Genomic DNA, 24469 nt, shown 5'->3' with positions numbered 1-24469 from the left:
ACTCTCTGGTCCCCCCTTTTTGAACAGGGGAACCACCACCCCGGTCTGCCACTCCTTAGGCACTGTCCCCGATTTCAACGCAATGTTGAAGAGACGTGTCATCCAAGACAGCCCCTCAGCACCCAAAGCCTTCAGCATTTCTGGAAGGATCTCATCAATCCCCAGGGCTTTGCCACTGTGGAGTTGTTTGACTACCTCAGTGACTTCCACCAGGGAAATTGATGACCTCCTCAGTTGTACACAGCTTGGATGGTTCCCCGTTTCCCCCTCCTGAGGTGCCGGATGGTTTTTCAGAAGCACCTTGGTGCCGACCGAAAAATCCTTCTCCATGGCTGCTCCAAACTCCTCCCACACCCGCTGCTTTGACTCCTTCACGGCAGTGGCTGCTGCCCTTCGGACCTGTCGGTACCTTGCAACTGCCTCCGGAGTCCTCCGAGATAACATATCCGGAAGGTCTCCTTCTTCAGTCGGACGGCTTCCCTGACCACCGGTGTCCACCACGGTGTTCAACGGTTGCCGCCCTTTGAGACACCCAAGACCTTTAGACCACAGCTCACAGCCGCAGCTTCATCAATGGATGCTTTGAACATCGTCCACTCGGGTTCGATGCCCCCAACCTCCACAGGGATGTCAGAAAAGCTCTGCCGGAGGTGTGAGTTGAAGATCTCTCGGACAGGGGGCTCCTCCAGACGTTCCCAGTTCACCTGCACTACCCGTTTGGGCTTATAAGGTCTGTCCAGAGTCTTCCCCCACCCTCTGACCCAACTCACCACAAGATGGTGATCAGTTGACAGCTCCGCCCCTCTCTTCACCCGAGTGTCCACAACATGTGGCCTCAGATCAGACGATATGATTACAAAATCGATCATCGACCTTCGTCTTAGGGTGCTCTGGTACCATGTACACTTATGAGCATCCTTATGTTCGAACATGGTGTTCGTTATGGACAGTCCATAGCACAGAAGTCCAATAACAAACGACAACTCGGGTTTACATCAGGGAGGCCATTCCTCCCAATCACGCCACTCCAGGAGCCTCCATCATTGCCCACGTGCGCATTGAAGTCTCCCAGCAGAACTATGGAGTCCCCTACTGGAGCCCAATACAGGACTCTATTCAGTGTCTTCAAGGAGGCCGAATACTCCGAACTGCTGTTTGGTGCATATGCACAGACAACAGTCAGAGTTTTCCCCCCATAACCCGAAGGCGTAGGGAGGCGACCCTCTCGTCCACCGGGGTAAACTACAACGTAGCGGCAATCAGCCGGGGACTTGTGAGTATCCCCACACCAGCCCGGCGCCTCACACATTGGGCAATTCCAGAGAAGAATAAAGTCCAACCCCTATCCATGAGTCCTGCGCCAGAACCGAGGCTGTGCGTAGAGGTAAGCCCTACCAGATCCAACTGATAGCGCTCCACCTCCCGCACAAGCTCCGGGTCCGGTCCGTCGAGGTCCCTGGCCTTCACTGCCACCCGTGTGGCAGCGCACCCGACCCCAGCAGTTACTCCCGCATGCGGTGAGCCCACAGGATGGTAGCAGTTATATTTTCTATAATTTTGCAGATTATTTATTGGATGCAGATGTAATAAGCCTGCTGAAATGTGCCTAATCAATCTTATTTTAAGGCTTCCCTTTTCTGTACCACAGCGTATTGCTGTCACCAAATCAAAACAATATTTGCTCAGTTTCTCTTTAAAATTAGATAGTTTGAATGGAAAATTTAGGTTACGTTAGTATGGAAGTGTATTGTTATTACAACATACTGACTTAATAATAATAATACAAAAAATATTATTAATAACAATAATAATACAAATAATAATAACAAGAAAGGTTTTCTTTCTTTAATGAGATACATTGATTTTGTGTTGTAGGGGAAAGGTTGTGTGCTGTAACAAAATAAAATGAATTGTTGTTATACCATAAAGAGTTTCTTGTTAAAAGTGGATAATTTGGTATGCAGGTGTAACAAAAAATATGTTATAATAACATGAAAATGATCTTGTTAAAAGCGTGAAAGAGTTTCATGAATTTCATAAGATAAAAAAGGATGAAATACTCGGATTTACAAAAATAAAAATTGCCTCAGGTCGAGAGGCTCACTTCCTTATAAAAGTACATGTCTTTGTTTACTGATGGCACATTATAAAAGATTTGTTTTTGTATTTGATTCAAATGTTGCACAATCCTGCAAAACCCAATTAAAAAAGTTTAAAAAATAAAATAAAAATTGCCATAGTAATTAAAAATTCTGAGAAAATAGTAATCTTTGAGTGCACAACTAGATTACATCTAAGTTGTATTTTGTAAAGCATGCTATACTATAAAGTGAACTATACTACAAGTGAACTTATAGGTACACTGTTAGTTTACTAGTTATATATGTGTAGCCCATGTTTTAGTTTATGAAAGTACACTTTAAAGTATGCTCTCAGTAAACTATTAGTTTAATAGTTTTTACTGCAAGTATACTTGGAAGTTATAATAATAATACTTAGCCAATGATTTGTGTACAAATCACAAATTACATAAAGAGACTATTTGACTTGATGATTTATGATGAAAATGAGTAAAAAAAACAATAGTTTTTCTCACATGCCTCCACGATGAACGGAGAAAGGAAAAACGTAGAAAATTCTTGATGAATTGAAGTACATTCATATCAAAACTTATGTTTACAAACTCTCACACACTCTAATAGGCTACTCTATCAAAAAGTAAGCATAAGCCAAATATACTTTTCAGTACACTTGTCAGTTTAAGCCAAGTATACTTGGACTTTTCTATAGTATAGTTTAAGTATATCCCTGATAAGTACATAAAAAGTAAACTGAAAGCATACTCTTATGTTTTAAGTTCAAAAGAAGTATACTAATAGCAGACTTGAATAAACTTTTTTTTGGCAAGAGTTGTTGAGTTTTAAGTTCATACAAATTACGGTGAGTGATAATTTTACAAACATGGACAAAGTGTTGGATAATATCCATGGAAAAGAAGTCATTTAATAATATTAACTGAAAATCGTTCAATTAAGGGACACCCACCTTGTCAGTAGTGTTTGTTTCTGATCTTCAGCACGTCCAAACTCACTGACTGCTATTCACTAGTACCTGATGCAAATTTATCTTAATGCTTCTGTGTGTATTGACGGCACCTATGTATAACAGACAGCAGCAGGAGTGTGGGGTATTTTTGCATATTGTCAACCAAATAATGGATTTTGTGTCAGTCTGTACTCAGGCAAGCAAATTTTCTTTCCACATTATTTTTCCACAGTGAGGTCAGAGCGTAGGGTCGGCCACTGATAAGCATCACTGATAGTGATCTAGAGTCTTGCTCGAGGATATTTCAGTTGTACAGAGTTTGAAATGGAGTAACTGGTTTGATTTGTGAGCTTTTTGTGTTGTCTTAATGAAGGAGATGTAACTCAAAATGAATGTATTTTTCTTTTAGATGACGTTTGACAGTATTCAAATGGCCTGCAAACAACTCGTGGTATTTATTCAAATGAAATGTTGTCTCGCAAGACTGGACGCCTCTGTGAGTACAGACAGTTTGGTGCAAGTGTTCTGTCAGGTACTTCATAATGACCATGAATACAAACAATTGTGGTCTACAAATAAAGCCTTTATTATAATTGTTGTTGATTGTGACTTAATCATCATTTTCCACTCTATTAGTTAAATGAGTCAATGCACAGCCTCTGTCAACAGAATCGTTCACTGGTATGCTAAAGAGCTGGGGGGTCAAGCTGAATATATATATATCATTTTGTCTGATTGTCATGGGCTGACATGCAAAGACTGTTAACATTAAGTACACTACTGGTGGATGTCGTGGTTCCAGCAGACGAGGATCTGGATGACAAGGATCTGGTCCGGTCTTGGGAGGCTGTATAAATAACAGACAACGCCTTACATGTTTTGCTTACTCTTCATCACGGTCCTCTGCCTCCTTGATGACGTCGGACATTACCTAAGCCGTCAGTATCCTGGCCTTGGTGGGGTTCCTCCTGACCTTGCCGGTGTTGCGTTTGTAGTTTCTTGCCGGTGTTGCAGTTGTAGTTTATTTCGGCCAGGAGGTCTACTGTTATCCGGCCTGATGTTACCAGGGGATGGGTGAAGTAGGGATTGGGGTGGAGGAGGGGCAGGTGGAAGTGGGTTCTGGGAATTGGGGCTAGGGGATGGGTTCAGGGGATGGGGGACAGGGGGTGGTTGACCCTGGGGCTGGGGTGTTGTAACAGGGGCAACCGGGGATAGGGGATGTTGGGAGGGGTGGGTAACATTAGGCGCAGCCTAGGAAGATGCCGATGGGGTTGCCGGACGGCATGACCCGTGACCAGTCAATGGCCTTTGGGTCCAGAGGGTAGAGGCCACATCTCCTGAACCCAGCCACCACCACTCTCTGATCCTTCACCCTCTGGTAGGAGTCTCTTAGGACCCTTTAGAACTCCTTCTTCGGAGCATAAACCACACAAGAGAGAAAGTCGATAGCCAAAAACATAACATTTTGGTGAACCTTACATAGGCTCTAATCTAGCAGTATATTATATTGGAGGTTAATCTATATAACCAATATTTCCAGTCATAAGAGCTACCGGCTTTCAACAGATGTACAGACAGTCCCTCTCTCACACACCAACATTATTTGCATCTTCCTTTCTCTCATCAAAGTCACTTTCCTGTAGTAATTCGACATGTAAATGTCCATACATGTATATGAAATTTGACACGTGACTCTGTCGACACAGTGCTTTGCCTCATGCTTTTGTATGCTGACCGGCCGGTGTATTGATATGCTTCAATACTTTTGTAGTTCCTATAGATAAGTGTGTTTCCTATTGGTATGTAGAATAATCTGTGAAGTATGCCATGGCAGCAGAAATAATTGCTTCAAATATTGTATATTACACCCCAACTTTTATTTATAAATAATGTACAGAACTGCTGATTGAGATTGGGTTACATTGTGAAGAAATAATAATAAATGTCATGCATACAAGAGATGTTAATGTCCAGTTCACTGCTTCAAGCTTGATCATCGGTCTGCACGATGTACTGTATGTTTGGCTGAAAAAAAGCCCCACAGACTCTCAGGTCACAAATTAAAGCAATTGTTGTTGAGAACATGAGGCCCATCTCAACATGATTGGCACTTGTTGCTCTCCCAACCTAGTCTGGGCATGGCGTTCACCTTGTACTTGGCTGGCTGGAGGACCACGCCAAACTTGCCCTCCAGACTGGGCAGAGAGTGGCCCGGTGGGACAGAGAGGGTGAAGCGCTGTAGGATCCACGACAGGAAGAGGAAGAGCTCCATCTTGGCCAAGGCCTCGCCCAGACACACCCTAACCCCAGCACCGAATGGCAGGTAGCTGGACGACGGGATGATCAGACCTGTGCCTTCGCTGTTCAAGAACCGACCTGCAGACAAACAATTTGGTAATCAGAATCAACACACACACAAGCAAAACGACAGTACAAGCCTCACAATCAGGGTCCAACCAATGATGGTCATGGAGCTAAACTGCGGACAATCTCGTGTGATAAGCCTCTGGGGGGCAAGGGGCTGTATTTCTGGGATTCCGGTTTCCTGCTCATTGTTTACAGTCTGATTAGCAACTTGAGATGTGCGACTGGAGATGGAGCTGAGAGATGACATCTACGAATGGATTATTTTATAATATGCTAATTTTAAACCAATAAGAAGCTAAATCCTCATCAAACAATAGCCGGTTCCGAGATTACATTTTGTATTCCAATGCGTACTGCCTCTTTTACTCTCCACATGCCTGCATTTAACCAAAGCCTGCTTGAACGTGATTGGTCCATACTACTCGGACTACAAACGGAAACCAGCCTGCTTCCGATACCAAAATCTTGTTCGACAGATTCTGCATAGAGATTAAGGGTGCTAAATAGGAAATTGGGAGTATTTCTATTGCCTCTCAATGTCTCTTAACATAGCGACGACGAGCCGGGCGGCTCGCAGCCATACATCTTTAATAAGACCTTGATACGTTGTCACTGCTCAGCCTTACTTTCATTTTTTTCTAGTGGCCACTAGCGATATTGCAATAAAAAATCCCCCTGCGGCCAAAAAAGCATTTTCCCCATAGACCACTATTGTAAGAGACCTCCGTAAAACTGTTGACAGGACACTTCGAGCTGCAGGTTCGGGTTCACAAGGTTTCATATTTGTAAAACTTTCCTAGAGCCGAGAAAAGCGATTAAAACAATCTGTGACAATTCACATTGGAATGAATAGGCACAATCTTGGGGTGCGGTATCCAGTTCTAATAATACATCCATGCTCGCAGCTAATGGTGCTAACAGCTCTAGCATTGCAAACAACAGAGGGTGAGTGCTACTCTTCTGTGATGACGTCGTCCGTCGGGACAGCGTTATCAGCTGTAACCGCCGTATGAGAGCAGTGCAGAACAGCGGCCGTGAGCTAGCCAGTGGGGCACGCTCACATGCACGAACATGCACTAAAAGCACACGCGCAGCCGGCCCGGCTATGTCAACAAAGCATAGAGAAGCTCGTATTCCAACACACACAGAGGGAGAGTGACCCCTTTCTCTGCTCAGGTAGACATTACTCGTCTATATCTTTACATAGACAATTGTTGTTTGCTGTACTAATAATGCTCTGGATATCGTACATATAGAGCACCTTTAAGATGCTGAAAGCTCATATTTGGTGCATGTCTGAAATCGTTTTTACATTTTACATTTTTATGCCAAAAAAACTATAAGGACTCTCAGTTCCACTGCAGAAGAATCAAGTGCTATCAGTGCTATCTTAAAGGGTCAGTTCATATAAATTTCAAAAAGAGATCTAGCCATTCCTTTGTTTTATCCAGTCCAGGATTTGAAATATCTGCCTCCCCCCGATACAATGGAGATTAATGGAATTGGAACAACAACTTGTATTTCCACACACAATGTCACCATGAGGTGAGGTATGGATTATCCTGAGCAACTAGGATTTAATTTTCTCTGGAAAGATACATTGCTGTTGCTGCTAAATGTTAATTTTCAATGTTGTGAGCACCGCAAATGAAATTGCACTCTCTTCTTGGGTGGACTACTAATTTCTAGACAATTTTCACTAAGTTTTATAATTCTTCCACATATTCTGCATGTCACCCAGAGTCTAAATCTTCTCAGTATTCATATATATGTTTTTACTGCAGTATAGTAAAATTGGCTCAGGTGGTTAATGTAACCGTTCTACTCCTTTGTATCACCATTAATCCAGTTCTTTATTGAGTTCAGCAAGAAACTGACTTCAATTATCTGTCAAAGGTTACAATAAGCCTTTTCCCAGCAAACATGATCATTTCCAGGATAAAATATGGCACACATTGGACAGCAGTTTCCTCTCACCAGGGTCAAAGAGCTCAGGGTTTTTCCATTCCTTCTCATCGTGGTGCAGAGACCACAGGTTTATGATGACACGAGTTCCTTTCCTCACTGTGAAATCCCCGATGCTACAGAGAAGCGCAGAGACAGAGACGAACAGTGTTCTCTCAAACTGAACAGATTTGCATGGCTGTGCATCAACCAAATACCTTTGTAAGGATTAAATTATAAGCAAAATTCAAAATGGTTTTCATCCTGTCAGGGCTGGATAACAGTGAATGGCCCTGAATGAGTGTCATGTGTTGAGCGTACCTGGTGTCACTGAGGGCCACATGGGGGATGAGCAGAGGGGCCACAGGGCGGATCCGTAACACCTCCCTGATGGTGGCCTCCAGGTAGGGCAGACTGCCTCTGTCACTGAGCTGGGGGGACCGATCCCTCCCTACCTTGTTGTCCAGCTCCTCCTGGATACGCTTCTGCACCTAAACACACACACACAAATAGTCGGAAACAGCAATGTTCTGCACCAAGAATACACTGTAAAAACAATTTTTTTTTTTTTAAATTCAACTCTCTTGATGCAATTATTCAAGTTTAAGTTTCAGTAAGCAACAAGTTTTTGGCATCTTTGGGCAAAAATTCCATTATAACCTCTCAGCATATTGTAATTCAAGTGTTCTGAGAGAGCTGCTTACATAGACAATGAATGGGAAGCGTGGAAACGACGGATCCTGTGGACACGCACCATGAAGGTCCTTTCAGACACAACGGCACCACTGCGTTCTGAAACCCGTTATTTCCAACGGCTAGCGCCGCGCCACGGCAGCTTTTTGCTGCATCGAGCAAAGCTCAACTTTGGGTGCTGCACGCTGCACGCTGTGGCGAGCGCAGCTTAAACATGAGCTCAAACTGCGCTATGTCACGAGTGTAGACTGCTCTCTTCCGCAGGGGGAATGACAGTTGGTGTAGCTCTATTGTCGTCCGGGTGGAAACAGTAAGGACTATACACACTGTTCATGTGCCATAAATCGGGAGAAATACGGGAGAATTGTGACCCCGGGAAGAAACCGGGAGAGGGCGATTAAAAATAGGAGTCTCACAGGAAAATCTGGAGGGTTGGCAAGTATGTGTTAGCGTGGGCTTTCTCCGGGTTCTCCGGCTTCCTCCCACAGTCCAAAGACATGCAGGTTAGGTTCATTGTTAACTCTAAATGTCCTATAAGTGTAAATGTGAGCGTGAATGGTTGTCTGTCTCTATGTGTCAGCCCTGTGATAGTCTGGCGACCTGTCCAGGGTGTACCCCGCCTTCGCCCAATGTCAGCTGGGATCGACTCCAGCCCCCCCGTGACCCTGAATAGGATAAGCAGTTACAGATAATGGATGGATGGATGGATGGATGGATGGAGAGTAGCATCTCATAGACTCCAGTGGAACTGCAGCTCATGGAACGTAAGATTTTCTACATGTTTGTAAAGTCAAAAAATGCCAAATATTTAAATCCCAACTTTAAGCCAAACTCTTAACTGAATTCAGACGTGTCAAGCATGTGAAAGACATGATATGATATGACTGTATGGCTAAATAAAAGCATTCCATCATCCAAACAGACAATGTATGAGGGAGAAAGAAAACACCCAAGGAAAACCCCCAACACTGTGGTGCACACCGCTGCTGCTCCAGCCTTACCTGTGGATGATGGATGAGGTAGGTGATGGCCCATTTGAGCACGGTGGTGGTGGTTTCCACACCGGCTCCAAAGATGTCTCCCACGGTCATGAGGAGGTGGTCGTCACTGAGGCCCACAGACTCCGCACTGATCCCTGCCGTGTTGTTGTTCTCCGCGCTGCGCTTGGCTCTCAGCAGAGCGTCCAGCAGGTCTCTCTGCACATGGTCACTGTAGTCTGCCTGGGAGGGGGGGGCACCGTATCAATGTACAGCACACACACACATATAGTATACAGCATGCTGTCTGTCTTCACACGGCGTTCTCTACTACACGTCAGTCCCAAGACTGTGAGACAGACACGGGCAGAGCAGAGCGAAGTCGGTAACAGCGCTCGTGAAGCAAGGTCTGGAAAATTTAACCCGTCTCATGAACCCGTCGTCAGTGACAGCGCAGGGCGTGTTATTAGCAAGAGGCCAACTGTACCTTGTGTTCATCATATTTCTTCTGTAGAAGTTCGTCCCTGGTTGACACACACTGCTTCAGAAGACGCAGGTCTTCATTGGGAAAAATCTGTGACAAAGAGAAACACATATGGTATCATATGTCTTGTATACAGTACACTGTGGTATATTATATAATTAGTCTATATGTATTTTCTGTAAACATACTCTCATATACTCAAATACAATTATGACTAACATATTAAACACTATAAACACTGTATTGTGATTCTCACTCTCTTATTTTGTTTTCCCATTCTTCTTATTTGAATCTAAGAGTTTAATTGGATGGTCGTAACAGGTTTAAATATCAACATTAAAGGTGTTAGAAATATTTTTTAACAGACAAATTAAAGACTAGGTACGATTGATCCGTACTGTGCCCGAGTACGATAGCGCCCCCTCCCCACTCCGGCTGGTAGGCGGTGCTTTGTATTTCCTCAACAGATCTCAACATGGCCGCCGGGTCACACACTTTCTCTTTTAACAGCTAAACCGTGCACTACAAGATGTTTCTGAAAACATTTGAGGAGAGAATGAGTCATTACAGTAACAGAATATTGATTCATGTTTGATCAGCGCAGCCTAGTTTGACCGTTTGGTCGGCGTTCGCGAGTGATTGACAGCCGGCTCTCACAGATCAGCTCTAACTGCTTGTTTTCCTCCAGTTTGTGAAATCTTGCAGATGCCGTTAGGAGCACCGGAGGACACAGAGGCACATGAATTTTTTCAGATTACCTGTCTCATGCACTACTGTCAGGATATATTGACCGTTTTATAAAAATAACTTTTTGCTCCATTTCTGCAGCTTTAAGTGTTTTTCAGTTACGAGACTGTTGTTTAGAAAATGTCAGACAGTGATGCTGCAGCGCTGTATTGTACCTCTTTATCAAGGCTTTTTTTTCTACCAAAAATGTTTTGGTGACATGCGTGACATAAAATGCTTTTTGAAGTTGGTTTCTTATGGGATTTATGGGAAATGTGGTCTTATAGTGTTAAGACAGCGGCTAGTTATCGCTTTTAACGGTACACAGCAAACGTCGATAGTAATTAATTATTAATAATACTGATAAAACACACTGATGTTGAAAAATACGCATGATGTCTTCTTGTTTATTGCTTCATTTCCATGTTGAGATTCTGCTCTATTGTTGTGTTCATGTCGCCTACCTGTAACCAGGGGAAGATGTCCACCAGGCTGTCCTTTGCCACAGTGTCCACGATTCCCTGGCTGTAGCGCAGCATGGCCTCAAACTCTTGGTCCCCTCGGCGGTAAGAGGAGTTGAAGCAGAGCGAACAGATGACGTTGGTGACGGCCCGAGTCAGGTCTGGAGACAGATCCAGGGCCAGTCCGGCAGCTGCTGCCTCAGACAGGACGGAGCACAGAGACTCGGCCTCTGCATAGACTGAGCAGGACACAGGAAACAACCCTTCTTCATTTACTGACATGTTTACAATGCTTACTCTCTAAAAATATCACCTAAATGATCACTTATGTTTACTGTATATTGTGTGTGCGTGTGTGTGTGTGTGTTTGTGTGTGTGTGTGTGTGTGTGTGTGTGTGTGTGTGTGTTGGTGTGTGTGTGTGTGTGTGTTGGTGTGTGTGTGTGTGTGTGTGTGTGTGTATCAAACCCTGATATAGCTGTTTTAGGAAATTACTGAGCCTTATAAAAAAATGAAACTATATATTTGTGTTTTTAAAGATTTTTCAGTAGGACACTTCTCAAATGTGAGAATGAATCATTTGTTGCTGAATTACTGTTCATTAAAATAATCTGGTCTTTCTGGATGAATCTCTGCTTTACAGTTGTTGGCTTCATGTTGGCTTCTTCCTCACTTTTAAACTTTCATAGATGTTTTCTTAACAGATATATAATACAGAAAGATATAAAACATCTTACACGCTTATTTAAAGGGGAACTAAGCCCATTTTCCAAATTAATACATGTTATTCCCTATAGAGTCTAAGACAGTCCAAATTATTAGTAAACATGAACAACTCTCTCCCAAATCCAGAAACTAGAGCGCTAAAACTCAATTTTGTGACGTCTTCAAGTATAAAGTGTGGAATAGCTCCATAGGCGGTGAATTGGGAGAGATGTTTCACTACTGAGAACACTACATTCATTGACTTTGGAGCTGCTTCAGACTTTATACTTGATGACATCACCAGTTTGAGACTTCATTCTCTGGTTGCTGGCTTTGAGAGAGAGTAGCTCATGTTCACAAACACTGATTGAACTTTAGTAGGCCATGGAGATAACATATTGGAATTCTTAATTCAGGCAGTGTTCCCCAAAAAGGCTTTTGATACATTAAGAGATAATTAAAAGTATTTATTTCCACTTTAAGCTTTATTGTTTCTGATTTGTTCCTGTTTACAATACTCCTAAAGGTAAGTGCCATTGTGGGGGGGGGGAAAAGAGTATACAAACAGTGTACATAGTGCATAATGCAGTATATGTGCAATTTTAAAATGCAGGCGACAAGGTCAAATGTTAAAGGGTCGGTACACCCAAATTACAACCTGCTGTGAACATTTTTCTTTTGGTCTAAAGGTTGAAGTGAAGTGAAGTCTGTAGATTATTGAGATTAACAGGGGCACTGTTTCTGGAAGGACACATTGCTGTTTTAGAATTTAATTTTTCAATGCTTTGAGCAGTTTGAATTAAATTCCATGGCCCTCTATTGTGTTGGTTTGGAGGCAGAAATATCAGAGACAGATCTCTCAGAACCTGAACAAATAAAACAAAAAGTATCCGCATGGCGAGACACCACGAGAGGGAAGAGAGGACATCTGTTGTTTTTTTGTAATGGGAGAAGTGACCCTTTAACTGATCACTTGTGTATCTGTTTTAGACAGAACCTAGGTATGCACCGATACCGATACTGGATCGGATATCAGGCCGATACTGACTCAAATAGCCAGATGAATAGATCGGTGACAACGTGGCTTCTTCAATGTAAATATTTTCTGGTTTCTTTACTCCTTTATGACAGTAAACTGAATATCTTTGAGTTGTGGACAAAGCAAGACATTTGAGGACGTCATCTTGGGCTTTGGGAAACACTGATCGCCAATTTTCACAATTTTCTGACATTCTATAGACCAAACAACTAATCGATTAATCAAGAAAATAAACGACAGATTAATCGACAATGAAAATAATCGTTAGTTTCAGCCCTAATTTATTTGTTGCATTTTATTTTACAAAGTTAGGAAGGCAATGTTCAAGTCAAGCCTGATGTTAAAAGAATGATCCCAGTGAGGCATACAGCTTATTAATGAATTAAACACTGGTATCGGATCGGTACTCGGTATCGGCTGATACCCAAAGCCCAGGTATTGCTATCGGGTCTGAAAACGTTGGATTGGTGCATCCCTAACAGATCCTCCAATATTCACCATTAAAATTGTCTGCCGAAGCAGTGAGGTGTTAGGGGCGTATACAGTTCTTAACCCTCGTGTTACAGTAAGTGAGAGGAATCATGCAGAGTGAACTGTACTCACTGATCTTCTCGATGGAGGCAGAGCCCTCTCCAAACATGCACAGAGCTCCGTGGACTATCTTCCTGTGGAATCTCCAGGTAGCACTGTAGTCTCCAAATGCGATGTCTTTCCCATCTCTGGTCAGAATATCTGTGGTTACCTTCATCACACACAGGGCGGGGATGGAAAAGGAAAAAACATCAATGACTACTGCTGCTGGTGCTAAGAAGAAGAAGACAATGAAGAAGAGGTTATACCCACAGTTCTGGGTCTTCCTGCAAATATCTTTCCCTTCTTCAGCAGGACTTCTTTAGCGTGCGCGGACTGGTTGACAACGACGACACAGTGGGAGCCCATCATCAGAGAGTACGTCTGTCCGTATTTCCCCTGCAGTTCTTTGAAGAGCACATGAGGAGGGTGCGTGCTCCACAGACTCAGCAGACTGCCGATCAGGGGTATCGCTGGGAGGCGGGGGGGCTCCTGGAGGCCGTGCGCGGACACCCTGAGTTTCAACTGCAGTAATAACAAAGCCAGGCCCACGGCCAAAAGCAAACACAAAAACAACAGAAACCAAGCCATATCCACAGCAGAGGGCCCAAAAAGACGGGGTCTGTTTCAGCAGAGGCCAGGCATCACACGAGCTGTGCAGGAAGTAAAAGGTCCTGAGCTGCTGAGGGGGCCACGCTTTTATGCAGCTCCTTCAATGCCAAATCCTTGACTCTAAATATTTAAGGCTGGGCCAGTTTAAACAAAGATAAGATGATTCATTGAATCCTTGCAGAAAAACATGACGACACATATCCACAGAACATGGACACTGTGAAAGTGTAGTCAGTAGTGGTGGAAAGTAGATAGACATTGCTGTATTGAAGTAGGCTACATTTTTGAGGTATTTGTACTTGAGTATTCAATTTTCTGGAACTTAACATTTACACCCCGACTCCAGACAGCCATAGTTAGTGCTTACTTTGCAGATGAACATTTTGCACACACACAAAATATATGATCCATTTATAAAATATGATACACTGGTATCAGTAGCCTATTACGACGGAGTGTTAGGGCCATATTGAGGGAAATAATAAAGTAAAGAAAAAAATAAAGTCATAATATTATGAGAATAAAGTCGAAGGTTTACGAGAAAAAAGACACAATATTACGAGAATAAAGTCATAACTTTACGAGAAAAAAAGTCATAATATTACGAGAATAAAGTCATAACTTTACAAGAAAAAAGTTGTAATATTACGACAACAAAGTCATAAATTTACGAGAAAAAAAAGTAATTTCCTCCTCCACAAAAGAGGCGATTTCCCGTGCCGGTCCGTGTGGTTCTTTTTTCAGAATAAACAGAGTTTCTTGCACAACTTTTTCAAGGTCCTGATATTGATGATAATGTGGTGCTGATGTGCCAATAGATTAAGTATTTTGTTATTTGTGAAACCTAAACTAATGTATAACTTCACAGGATGCTCCACGTTCCTCATTTTCACACTATTTCCCCTCTAAAATAACACATAAAATTACTACTTTATAAAATTATGACTTTATTCTCATAATATTATGACTTTATACTTCTGACATTATTCTCGTAATATTACGACTTTATTCTCGAAATCTCAGATGATTTTTTTCCCTCAATGTGGCCCTAATACTGCGTTGTAGCCTATAGCATATAGGGGTGTAAGAAAATGTTGAAAAAAATCGAATATCGGGATATTTGAGATACTATATTGATTCTCAAAAACACTATTGATTTTTAATAATTAGTTTACATGCAAAGATTAGCTCAGTCAATCCTTAATTTCCTTTGCAAAGATATGTGCCGTGTCAGTGTGTGTGCCCTCTCAAAGTAGTGCTATGATGTTGGATGTTACAGGGACTGTGATAAATACAAATACAGATCCCAATGTTGTGATTGCATAAACAAAGTACACTTTTTTTAACTCAGATTTTATGCATATGGTGGTGTGTTCTTTATACCATTACAGTTTTCCTAAAATTAGATTAAAAAATTGCAATATATTGAATCGTACCCCCTGTATCATGATACGTATCGTATCGCCAGATTCTTGCTAATACACAGCCCTAATAGTCTATAGGCCAAAGGAGTTCAAATTAACTATACAATACTTCGGAGTACTTCAGTTTTGGAAGTAAATTCAATTTTACTCATCACTCACACATTTGTACTAAAGTACAATATGAACTTTACTTTACTTTACTTGTAGGCGGTGCAGTAGGCTATTTGTCACACTGTGTATTTCTACTTATTGACTACTCAAACTGTCATGGTTTATAAAGACTTTGTAATAACGTCATATCAAATGCACGTGATAATGAAATACGAAGGAAAATCGATTGTTTTTAGTTTTACAAGAGTATCAATCATGACGTCAGTAATTATCTTATCGTTCTACTGGACGCGCTTCTGTGTATTTTGAGCCTCCCCGCGCACCGTCAGTAGCTAGCCACAACAGAAGATGGCGTCAGCTGAGTCGCAGCCGCGGTTCGGCCAGTCTGTCAAGGGCTTATTATCCGATAAAGTGGGCTCCTGCAGCGGGGACGTGATAGCACTGACCCGCCAAGTGCTGAAGGGATCCCGCAGTCAGGAGGTAAAACGAGACGAGTGGTTTAATCACTAGAAACGGGTTGTTTATCGCTTCTAGCTATGAGCTGATACGGAGAGAGCAACCGGAAGCGCCATGTTGTATTCAGCCGCTGACTCCATCAGCAGGGATTTAACTCTGAAAACTGAGCTTTAGATTGTATTTTCCTTAGCTTGATATTAATAATACAGACTAGCTGTAACTTAATGTTTCTATCATCCTAACATTAACATTACTGCTTCATAGACAGAAAGCGTCCAGTTAAACTGTGTTGCAGCTACAGTCACTGGAGATAGGGACGGGATGATCAATAGTCAGCAGTAGATGTCACATAGAAGTGGTGTACATCATCTGAGAGCTGGAACCTGATGATTCATTTGAGATGCAGCTCACACTATGTGTTAAGTTGTTCTAGTCATCAATAAGAAATAAAATGAATGATTTAAAAATATATTGTGAAAGTGTATCAGGGTTTAGAACAGGATGATATGAGTTTGTGATGGCCATTCACATGCTGTATTATGTCTCATAAGTTGTTGCAGCAATTTCTGGGTTGATACCATTTGTTACACAGATTTGGTGCTAAATTTAACCATTTTTTACCATTCACAAAATTGATTAAAAAAATGATCAATAATCCCTCCAGAATAGCACATTAAGACACCAAGACCTGGAGGAACACCAGAGAAAAAAATCATGCTGTGATTTGATTGCAAAACTTTTGAAATTTGGAGATTGCTGCAGAAGATGTCAGAAGATCACAGATGTTTTTTCCCCTCTTTATTTTTTAAGGTCGCTTTTAAAAGCTATTGACCTGAGAAAAACAAATAGAAGGAGCATGGTCACTTCAAGGTCAAACTTCACCCCCTTGTCTTCATGATAGAATGACAAATACACAATACACCTATGGAACGGCAAGATCTCCAGCTTTCCATCGGTACACTTATCTTTTCATTAGCAGTCAAATTGACAGAGATATCGCTGGAAGTTCTGGGTCTCCAGTAACCTCTAATCACAGTTGAAGCAATACTGAATCAATACTTTGGTAGAACTTTGGGTTGTATTGTTAGATGTGCTCCTGTGAGTGGATTACGGTTTGTTGTTATGATGTGTTGTTATGTGTTTTTATTTAAGCTATGTGTTGTCATGTTTTTATGAAGATTTGTGTTTTTATGAAGATATGTGTTATGGATTTTATGAAGTTATGGGTTGTTTTGATGTGTTGTTGTTATGAAGCTGTGTTGTTATGTGTTTTTATGAAGATATGTGTTGTTATGTTTTTATGAAGATATGTGTTGCGATGAAGATATGTGTTATGTGTTTTTGTGAAGATATGTGTTGTTATGTTTTTATGAAGATATGTGTTGCGATGAAGATATGTGTTTTTGTGAAGATAAAATTTTCAGCGCCCGGATATCTATATCTTTTCATAACATTTAAACCAACGTCTGTGCCAGTTGTGTTGCTTTTATGGCAAAATGCACAATAGTTATGAATGTTTCAGCTTAGCTGCGTCAGTATGATACCCAATTTATGTAATTCCAAGACTGTTTAGGGACTCCAGTATGCAGAAATATTCAAATACACCCTTTTAGAATAGGTGAAAATAACACATTTGTACTGCATGCAAGAAACTGCATGGTTTTTGCCCTAAACTGCATGCGATTATCATAAAGTGGGCATGTCTGTAAAGGGGATACTCGTGGGTACCCATAGAACCCATTTTCATTCACACATCTTGAACTCAGAGGTCAAGGGACCCCTTTGACTTGTAACTTTGCAGTGTTATTTAGCGATATTCCCGACAAGCTAGTATGACATGGTTGGTGCCAATGGATTCCTTAGGCTTTCACATGATATCAGTGTTTTCCCAATACCTTGAAAACTGCTACAACCTCTGAAGGACAGAAAAGTGGCCGGGCACGCTGGCGGGCCGTCGGAGTTTTAAGGGGTTAATCGATCAATGTTGATCGTTTGAAGATTCCTTCGTTCCATCTTCGCGGTTTTGAGAATTTGCTGCTTTTCTTTATCTTCTAAATATTCTGTCTGACAAAAACAAGCAATTTGAAGACATCTCCTTGCGCTTCAGGAAATCGTGACGGGTGTTTGACTGTTTGACATTTTACAGACAAAGCGATCAATTGATTCATGGAGAAAATCATTGGCAGATTAATTGGTCATGAAATGAATCAGTTGAAGCCTTAATTGCCACATTGTTGTCTAATGTCTCTTCCAGCTTCTCGGTCAAGCAGCAAGAAATATGGTCATTCAGGAGGATACCATCCTGCACTCTGAGGATGTAAGTATCAATACATAGAGTCCGTGAATGCACCCCTGATCATATAACATGCCATGATGGGAGGACAGAACACTGGAAACACTATTCAGTATTGAGGAAGACAACAGTACCACAACTAAAGAGTTAAAATGAACGCCTCTCCGAGAGCGTCACGACGAAAAGATTACATTCCATCATTCAGGGCTTTCTAATCTGTGTTTGTGACAATTTGATAAAGGAGTTAGGGAAGATATCTGCTGTCGTTTGTATGATCGCCAAAATTCAACATCATCGTCTGTCTTCCAGAGTCTGAGGAAAATGTCCATCATCACCACACATTTACAATACCAGTGAGTATCAATCAGCTGTTTAATCAGTACAAACATGAGAAACTCATTCACTTCTACTCACATTGGAAGTGATAATTGAAAGAGTCTGTCTGTGTGTGTCTGTCTGTCTTTCACTAAGGCAGGAGGCCATCCAGAAGAAGTAAGTCTAAACACTACCCTCTGTTTACACTGCAGTAAAAACAGTCGACATCACTGTCTCAATAGTAAGCCATAACACAAACTGATAACAAACACTGACTCCTTTCCATCCTCCAGCGTGGAGCACTCTAAAAACCTGCAGGACCAGTTGAAACACCTGCTGAAGTGACGGAGCAGAAGAGGACGCCCCCCCCACCCTATCCTCAGGAGGATACTGTGTTAACCGACACTGCCTCATCAGGAGGATTTAAATTAGGGATAAGGTTAGGCTTACGGCTGTAGTTGGTGTTACCGGTGTTACACGGTGGTCAGGCACACACCAATTACATTACATACCCACTGCCCCCCACCGTCGTTTTGCTTTTTTTTTTACAGAAATAAAACCCATTTAGTTCATCACAGACAAAACGATGAGAAGCGAAAAGCAAAAAGCGCCTATTTGGCAATATTTCAGATTTAAACCCGATGCTATAAGGGAACCGTAACGATAATGAGGTCATCGCCGTGAGCAGGACGGAGCGGTCATAGCCGGTGTGTCCGGCAGAGCAGCGCCGGGTAGAAACCTGAGGCCCCGCAGCAACACTGGGTGTTGTCACAAGTTTATTAAGCTTCATCAATAATGTGACTCAAAAACGGTCCTCCAGAGTCCGACATCAGAACTGCGCCCATAGCAACGGTCTGTTATAGATAGCAACGGTCTGTTATAAAGAAATAACAGACCGTAGAATGCTGTGATTGACCAATCAGAATCAAGTATTCAACAAAAGCCGTGTAATAACGTTGGATATTCTGCCATATATCTACTGTCTAACACACTGCTGGTCAGTGCAGCTGGGACTGGAAATGATGTGCTCCTCTGTATCAAACACAAACACAGTGCCTGTGCTTAAGAAATGCAAGGATTTTTTATTCTTGAGTTATGTGAAAATGTTTTGATGAATTGTATTACATTAATTTATTAAATGCCTTGTCTGTGTTTACATCACACTTTACATTCCCCCTCCTTTCAATGCCATTAAAGGTCCCATATCATGCTAATTTTCAGGTTCATACTTGTATTTTGTGTTTCTATTAGAACATGTTTACATGCTGTAATTTAAAAAAAAAAACGTTACTCTCCTCATGCGGCATGCCTGAATATACCTGTTTTTACCCTCTGTCTGAAATGCTCCGTTTTAGTGCATTTCAACGGAATTGCAACAGAATTGCGTTGCTAGGCAACAGCTTGGGTCCATGTTTACTTCCTGTCAGCTGATGTCATTCACATACACTGCAACAAGGAAATAAACTGGGACACATATAGAATGTTTACGTTTAAAACTGTAATGGTCTAAATATTGTATATTTGTGACATCACAAATGGACAGAAATCCTAAAAGCTTGTTTCAAAAGCGCAATTTCTGAATATGGGCTGTGTGTATTTCTCCGTATATTGAGTGTTTTGATAGTTTAACAGTATATTGACAGTATATTTATATAGCACTTAAACCTGCTTTATAATGTAAAAGACCTGAAAATACAACTTTTTACAATATGGGACCTTTAAATTCACCAAAAGTTAGCATAACATCATGCCTCATTTGCATATTTAAACAACAGTTCAGAAAACTTGTAATCAAAAATAATTGTCTTAATTTAAGGGACGTTTCATGGTGATATCAATTACTTAAAAACAGGGCTGTCAATCGATTAAAATATAGTCCATAGTTAACCGCTATCAATCGCAAATTAATCTCACATTTTTTCATCTGTTCAAAATGTACCTTAAAGGGAGATTTGTCAACTATTTAATGTGGAATGAGCAGATATGCTTATATATTTATTATGGGGAATAAATTAACAACACAAAACAATGACACGTATTGTCCGGAAACCCTCACAGGTACTGCATTTAGCATAATAAATATGCTCAAATCATTACATGGCAAACTGCAGCCCAACAGGCAACAACAGCTGTCAGTGTGTCAGTGTGCTGACTTGACTATGACTTGCCCCAAACTGCATTTGATTATCATAAAGTGGGCATGTCTGTAAAGGGGAGACTCGTGGGTACTCATAGAACCCATTTTCATTCACATATCTTGAGGTCAGAGGTCAAGGGACCCCTTTGAAAATGGCAATGCCGGTGTTTCCTTGCCAAAATTTAGCACGTTTGGAGCGTTATTTAACCTCCTACCTGACAAGCTAGTATGACATGGTTGGTACCAACACTTAAGGCAGATCCATGTTTTGAAAAGTTTGGTTTGAGATTTTATGTGTACAATTTGCCATATCATTTTGTGTTTAGGTTTTGACAGGACAGAATTAAGACATTTAACATTTCACCATCAAATGATTAATTGCGGAAGGTTTTGGCAGGGACACCGCCCTTGTGTTCAAGGATGGAGAAGATCCTGGCAGTGTGCACCGCAGGAGGGCATCTCAGGCAAACACGTGTTAAACCTCATGCTGAGGTCCTGTTTCACTTCCAGTTCAGAGTTGCGTCCGGTGATGTGACCCAAATGTACCTACTTACAATTCTCTTTTCTTTTGCATTGAAATGATACAAAAGATACAAAAAAAAGACAAAAACATTGTTTTTTCATGCACTGGTCAGTTTTGAGATTTGGGGATATTGTCTTCTTTCAGACTAGTGGAAATAAAATAAAAATAACTGTCTTGATTTGGGGAAGTTTCATGGTGATATCAATTACTTAAAATTAGGGCTATCAATCGATTCAAATATTTAATTGCGATTAATCGCATGATTGTCCATAGTTAACCGCTATTAATCGCAAATTAATCACACTTTTTTTTTATCTTTTCAAAATGTACCTTAAAGGGAGATTTGTCAAGTATTTAATACTCTTATCAACATGGGAGTGGGCAAATATGCTGCTTTATGCAAATGTATGTATATATGTATTACTGTAAATCAATTAACAACACAAAACAATGACAAATATTGTCCAGAAACCCTCACAGGTACTGCATTTAGCATAAAAGGGGACCCCTGCTAGTTTTTCTTTGCCAAAATTTAGCACAAGTTTGGCACTGATCCATCCAGTCTCCATTCAGAAAACAAGCATTTTAAAAGTCTGCTTGTCGTCATGGTAACAGACCTGACAAAGCATGAATTCACTCTTTTTACTAATCAGCATCATTATGTAGTTATTCCAGCATTCCATGTTAGCCTTACATGGTTGGTACCAATGGATTCCTTCGGTTTTCTAGTTTCATATGATGCCAGTATCTTCACTCTAGTTTTAAAACTGTTGGGTTAAAACGAATCTGTGTTAGCGTGTTATCATTGCATTAACTTTGACAGCTCTACTTAAAAATGTTTACCTTTGTGGTGTCTTACAAAATGTATGAAATTTTACAATTTAAAGGTCATATTGATAACATTTTTATGTAGATGAATAATTAAAAAAATAAGAATATATCCACATAGCTTTAAGAAAAGGTACTAAATAAAAGTATGTCTTTTCCTGAAAAAAAATTATTATGATTGTTAACCGGAAGTGCAAAAATGCTAACTCATTTTCGAGAAGTGGAAGTGAATGAAATGGAACGGGGGAGGGAGAATGCGACATCAAGTGGCTGAAAGTTATCAGACTTAACAATAGCACCTTTAATGGCTGTATTCTCTCAGATTTACTCAGATGAGCCAGAAATGTTCACTTCAGTAGAACTTACATACACTAAACTTTCCAGTTTCAGTTCATATCTATATTCTGAAGGATTTGACATTGGGGTTTGTTCATATATCATTCATAGCCTGATTTATACAACATTGTATTCCTAAAAACATGGAAAAGGTTTTCTGATTTATGGAGAAATAAAAGGAGAATCCAAAATTGCCTCCGCAAAAACCTTTGACTCTAATATGTCAACAAAATGAAATAAGAATTTTGAGCCTGGCTTTATCCAATTTATCCAAATTTATGCAAATTAGCACATAAGAGAATGCCCCATTTGCATATTTAAACATAACATTTCAGAAAACTTGTAATACAAAAGAAATGTCCTCATGTTAGTAATATCAAATATCCATTTATTAGTTGATTACAATTAAAGATTGAGAAAGGATGTAATTATTGTGGTGGCGTGCTCCAGACTTACAGCAACCATGGGAACAGAAAAGGAAAAGTTTTGGAAGGTCGACATTAAAAGAATATTTCTCCACAAAGCCGAGCCTTTCATTGGCTGGCATCATCAGCTCGGAGACACGATAAGGAGTAAAGTTATCAGCAGCCTGAAGGCCAAACAGCTGCTTGACCCTGACGGCGTCCCTGAGTCTCGTTACCTTACATGCTGCACGTGTTCCACACTAGTACAGTACAGTGTGTTGAGAATTTGCATGCTGATGAGATGGCATGTTCCAGATCTGGACACATACTGGCCTTCAATGACATCCCAGCAAGTCAGCATGTAGATAGTTACAGACGTAGGCAAAGTTGTTGGTAACGTTCCGTTAAAGAGAGAAAAACCCACAATGGTCACTGAAATAACTTGAAACTGACAAAAGTAATAATAAATAAAAATTTACTGAAAATTAACTAATGAAAATCAGCTGTTGCTTTTGAATTGTGGTTCAACAGAATCATTTTAAAAAACAAACTAATGAAACTGGCCAGGACAAAAATGATGGTAGCCCTAGAAAAGATGTAAAATAATGTGACCATAGGGACATATTAAACTAAGGTGTGTCCTGTAAATAGCATCACAGGTGTCTTCAAACTTGTAATCAGTCAGTCTGCCTATTTAAAGGGTGAAAAGTAGTCACTGTGCTGTTTGGTGTCATGGTGTGTACCACACTGAACATGGACCACAGAAAGCTAAGGAGAGAGTTGTCTCAGGAGATCAGAAAGAACATTATAGACCTTCATGTTAAAGGTAAAGGCTATAAGACCATCTCCAAGCAGCCTGATGTTCCTGTGACTACAGCTGCACATATTATTCAGAAGTTTAAGGTCCATGGGACTGTAGCCAACCTCCCTGGACGTGGCCGCAAGAGGAAAATTGATGACATATTGAAGAGACGGATAATACGAATGGTAACCAAAGAGCCCAGAACAACTTCCAAAGAGATTAGAGGTGAACTCCAAGGTCAAGGTACATCAGTGTCAGATCGCACCATCCGTCACTGTTTGAGCCAAAGTGGACTTAATGGAAGACAACCGAGGAGGACACCAAATCATAAAAAAGCGAGACTGGAATTTTCCAAAATGCATATTGACAAGCCACAAAGCTTCTGGGAGAATGTCCTTTGGACAGATGAGACAAAACTGGAGCTTTTTGGCAAGTCACATCAGCTCTATGTTCACAGACGCAAAAATGAAGCATCCAAAGAAAAGAACACTGTACCTAATGTGAAACATGGAGGAGGCTCGGTTATGTTCTGGGGCTGCTTTGCTGCATCTGGCACAGGGTGTCTTGAATATGTGCAGGGTGCAATGAAATCTCAAGACTATCAAGGCATTCTGGAGCGAAATGTGCTGCCCAGTGTCAGAAAGCTTGGTCTCAGTTGCAGGTCATGGGTCCTCAAACAGGATAATGACCCAAAACACAGCTAAAAACACCCAAGAATGGCTAAGAACAAAACATTGGACTATTCTGAAGTGGCCTTCTATGAGCCCTGATCTAAATCCTATTGAACATCTGTGGAAGGAGCTGAAACATGCAGTCTGGAGAAGGCACCCTTCAAACCTGAGACAGCTGGAGCAGTTTGCTCACGAGGAGTGGGCCAACATACCTGTCAACAGGTGCAGAAGTCTCATTGAGAGTTACAGAAATCACTTGATTGCAGTGATTGCCTCAAAAGGTTGTGCAACAAAATATTAAGTTAATGTTACCATCATTTTTGTCTAGGCCAGTTTCATTAGTTTGTTTTTTTAAATGATTCTGCTGAACCATAATTCAAAAACAATATCTGATTTTCATTAGTTCATTTTCAGTGAATTTTTATTTATTATTACTTTTGTCAGTTTCAAGTTATTTCAGTGACCATTGTGGGTTTTTCTCTCTTTAACGGAACGTTACCAACAACTTTGCCTACGTCTGTATAGAATGATACAGATTCATATCAAAC

At 41.0% G+C, this 24469-nt stretch overlaps 2 protein-coding genes across 5 annotated transcripts; one reads left to right on the top strand and one right to left on the bottom strand.

Moving 5' to 3' along the window:
* Positions 1 to 4900: 4900 nt before the first annotated feature.
* cyp17a1 (cytochrome P450, family 17, subfamily A, polypeptide 1) lies at positions 4901 to 14017 on the bottom strand. Its single transcript, XM_074645551.1, has 8 exons — positions 13283 to 14017; positions 13043 to 13181; positions 10701 to 10936; positions 9514 to 9600; positions 9051 to 9269; positions 7678 to 7847; positions 7390 to 7493; positions 4901 to 5421 (listed from the first exon to the last, which is right to left on the bottom strand). The coding sequence occupies exons 1-8, from the start codon at positions 13598 to 13600 to the stop codon at positions 5141 to 5143; spliced, it is 1554 nt and encodes a 517-aa protein (XP_074501652.1). The 5' UTR covers positions 13601 to 14017; the 3' UTR covers positions 4901 to 5140.
* A 1467-nt stretch (positions 14018 to 15484) lies between these two features.
* On the top strand, positions 15485 to 18779 carry borcs7 (BLOC-1 related complex subunit 7). 4 transcript variants are annotated; one of them, XR_012595170.1, is made up of 5 exons: positions 15485 to 15636; positions 17867 to 17929; positions 18147 to 18258; positions 18381 to 18397; positions 18514 to 18779. XR_012595170.1 is itself a non-coding variant. In XM_074645553.1 (5 exons), the coding sequence occupies exons 1-5, from the start codon at positions 15505 to 15507 to the stop codon at positions 18546 to 18548; spliced, it is 291 nt and encodes a 96-aa protein (XP_074501654.1). In that variant the 5' UTR covers positions 15485 to 15504; the 3' UTR covers positions 18549 to 18779. The 4 variants fall into 4 exon arrangements, 3 of the variants coding, with proteins under 3 accessions (XP_074501654.1, XP_074501653.1, XP_074501656.1); XM_074645553.1 differs by having other exon boundaries at positions 18215 to 18258; XM_074645552.1 differs by having other exon boundaries at positions 18215 to 18258; positions 18377 to 18397.
* The last annotated feature ends 5690 nt before the right edge of the window (positions 18780 to 24469 follow it).

This window comes from Sebastes fasciatus, chromosome 9 (assembly GCF_043250625.1).
Source record: "Sebastes fasciatus isolate fSebFas1 chromosome 9, fSebFas1.pri, whole genome shotgun sequence".
In the NCBI taxonomy this organism is placed as follows: domain Eukaryota; kingdom Metazoa; phylum Chordata; class Actinopteri; order Perciformes; family Sebastidae; genus Sebastes; species Sebastes fasciatus.
Note: the sequence above shows the minus strand (reverse complement) of the source record. Positions and strands in the feature narration are given on the sequence as shown.

Coding starts and splice junctions, on each gene's coding strand:
- borcs7 (XM_074645552.1), top strand. CDS start 15,505: ATGGCGTCAGCTGAGTCGCAGCCGCGGTTCGGCCAGTCTGTCAAGGGC. Junction 17,930..18,214: donor CCATCCTGCACTCTGAGGAT/GTAAGTATCAAT, acceptor TCTGTCTTCCAG/AGTCTGAGGAAAATGTCCAT. Junction 18,398..18,513: donor CAGGAGGCCATCCAGAAGAA/GTAAGTCTAAAC, acceptor TCCATCCTCCAG/CGTGGAGCACTCTAAAAACC.
- cyp17a1 (XM_074645551.1), bottom strand. CDS start 13,600: ATGGCTTGGTTTCTGTTGTTTTTGTGTTTGCTTTTGGCCGTGGGCCTG. Junction 9,601..10,700: donor ACATCTTCCCCTGGTTACAG/GTAGGCGACATG, acceptor TCTTTGTCACAG/ATTTTTCCCAATGAAGACCT. Junction 7,848..9,050: donor ACCTCATCCATCATCCACAG/GTAAGGCTGGAG, acceptor GTGTGTGTTTAG/GTGCAGAAGCGTATCCAGGA.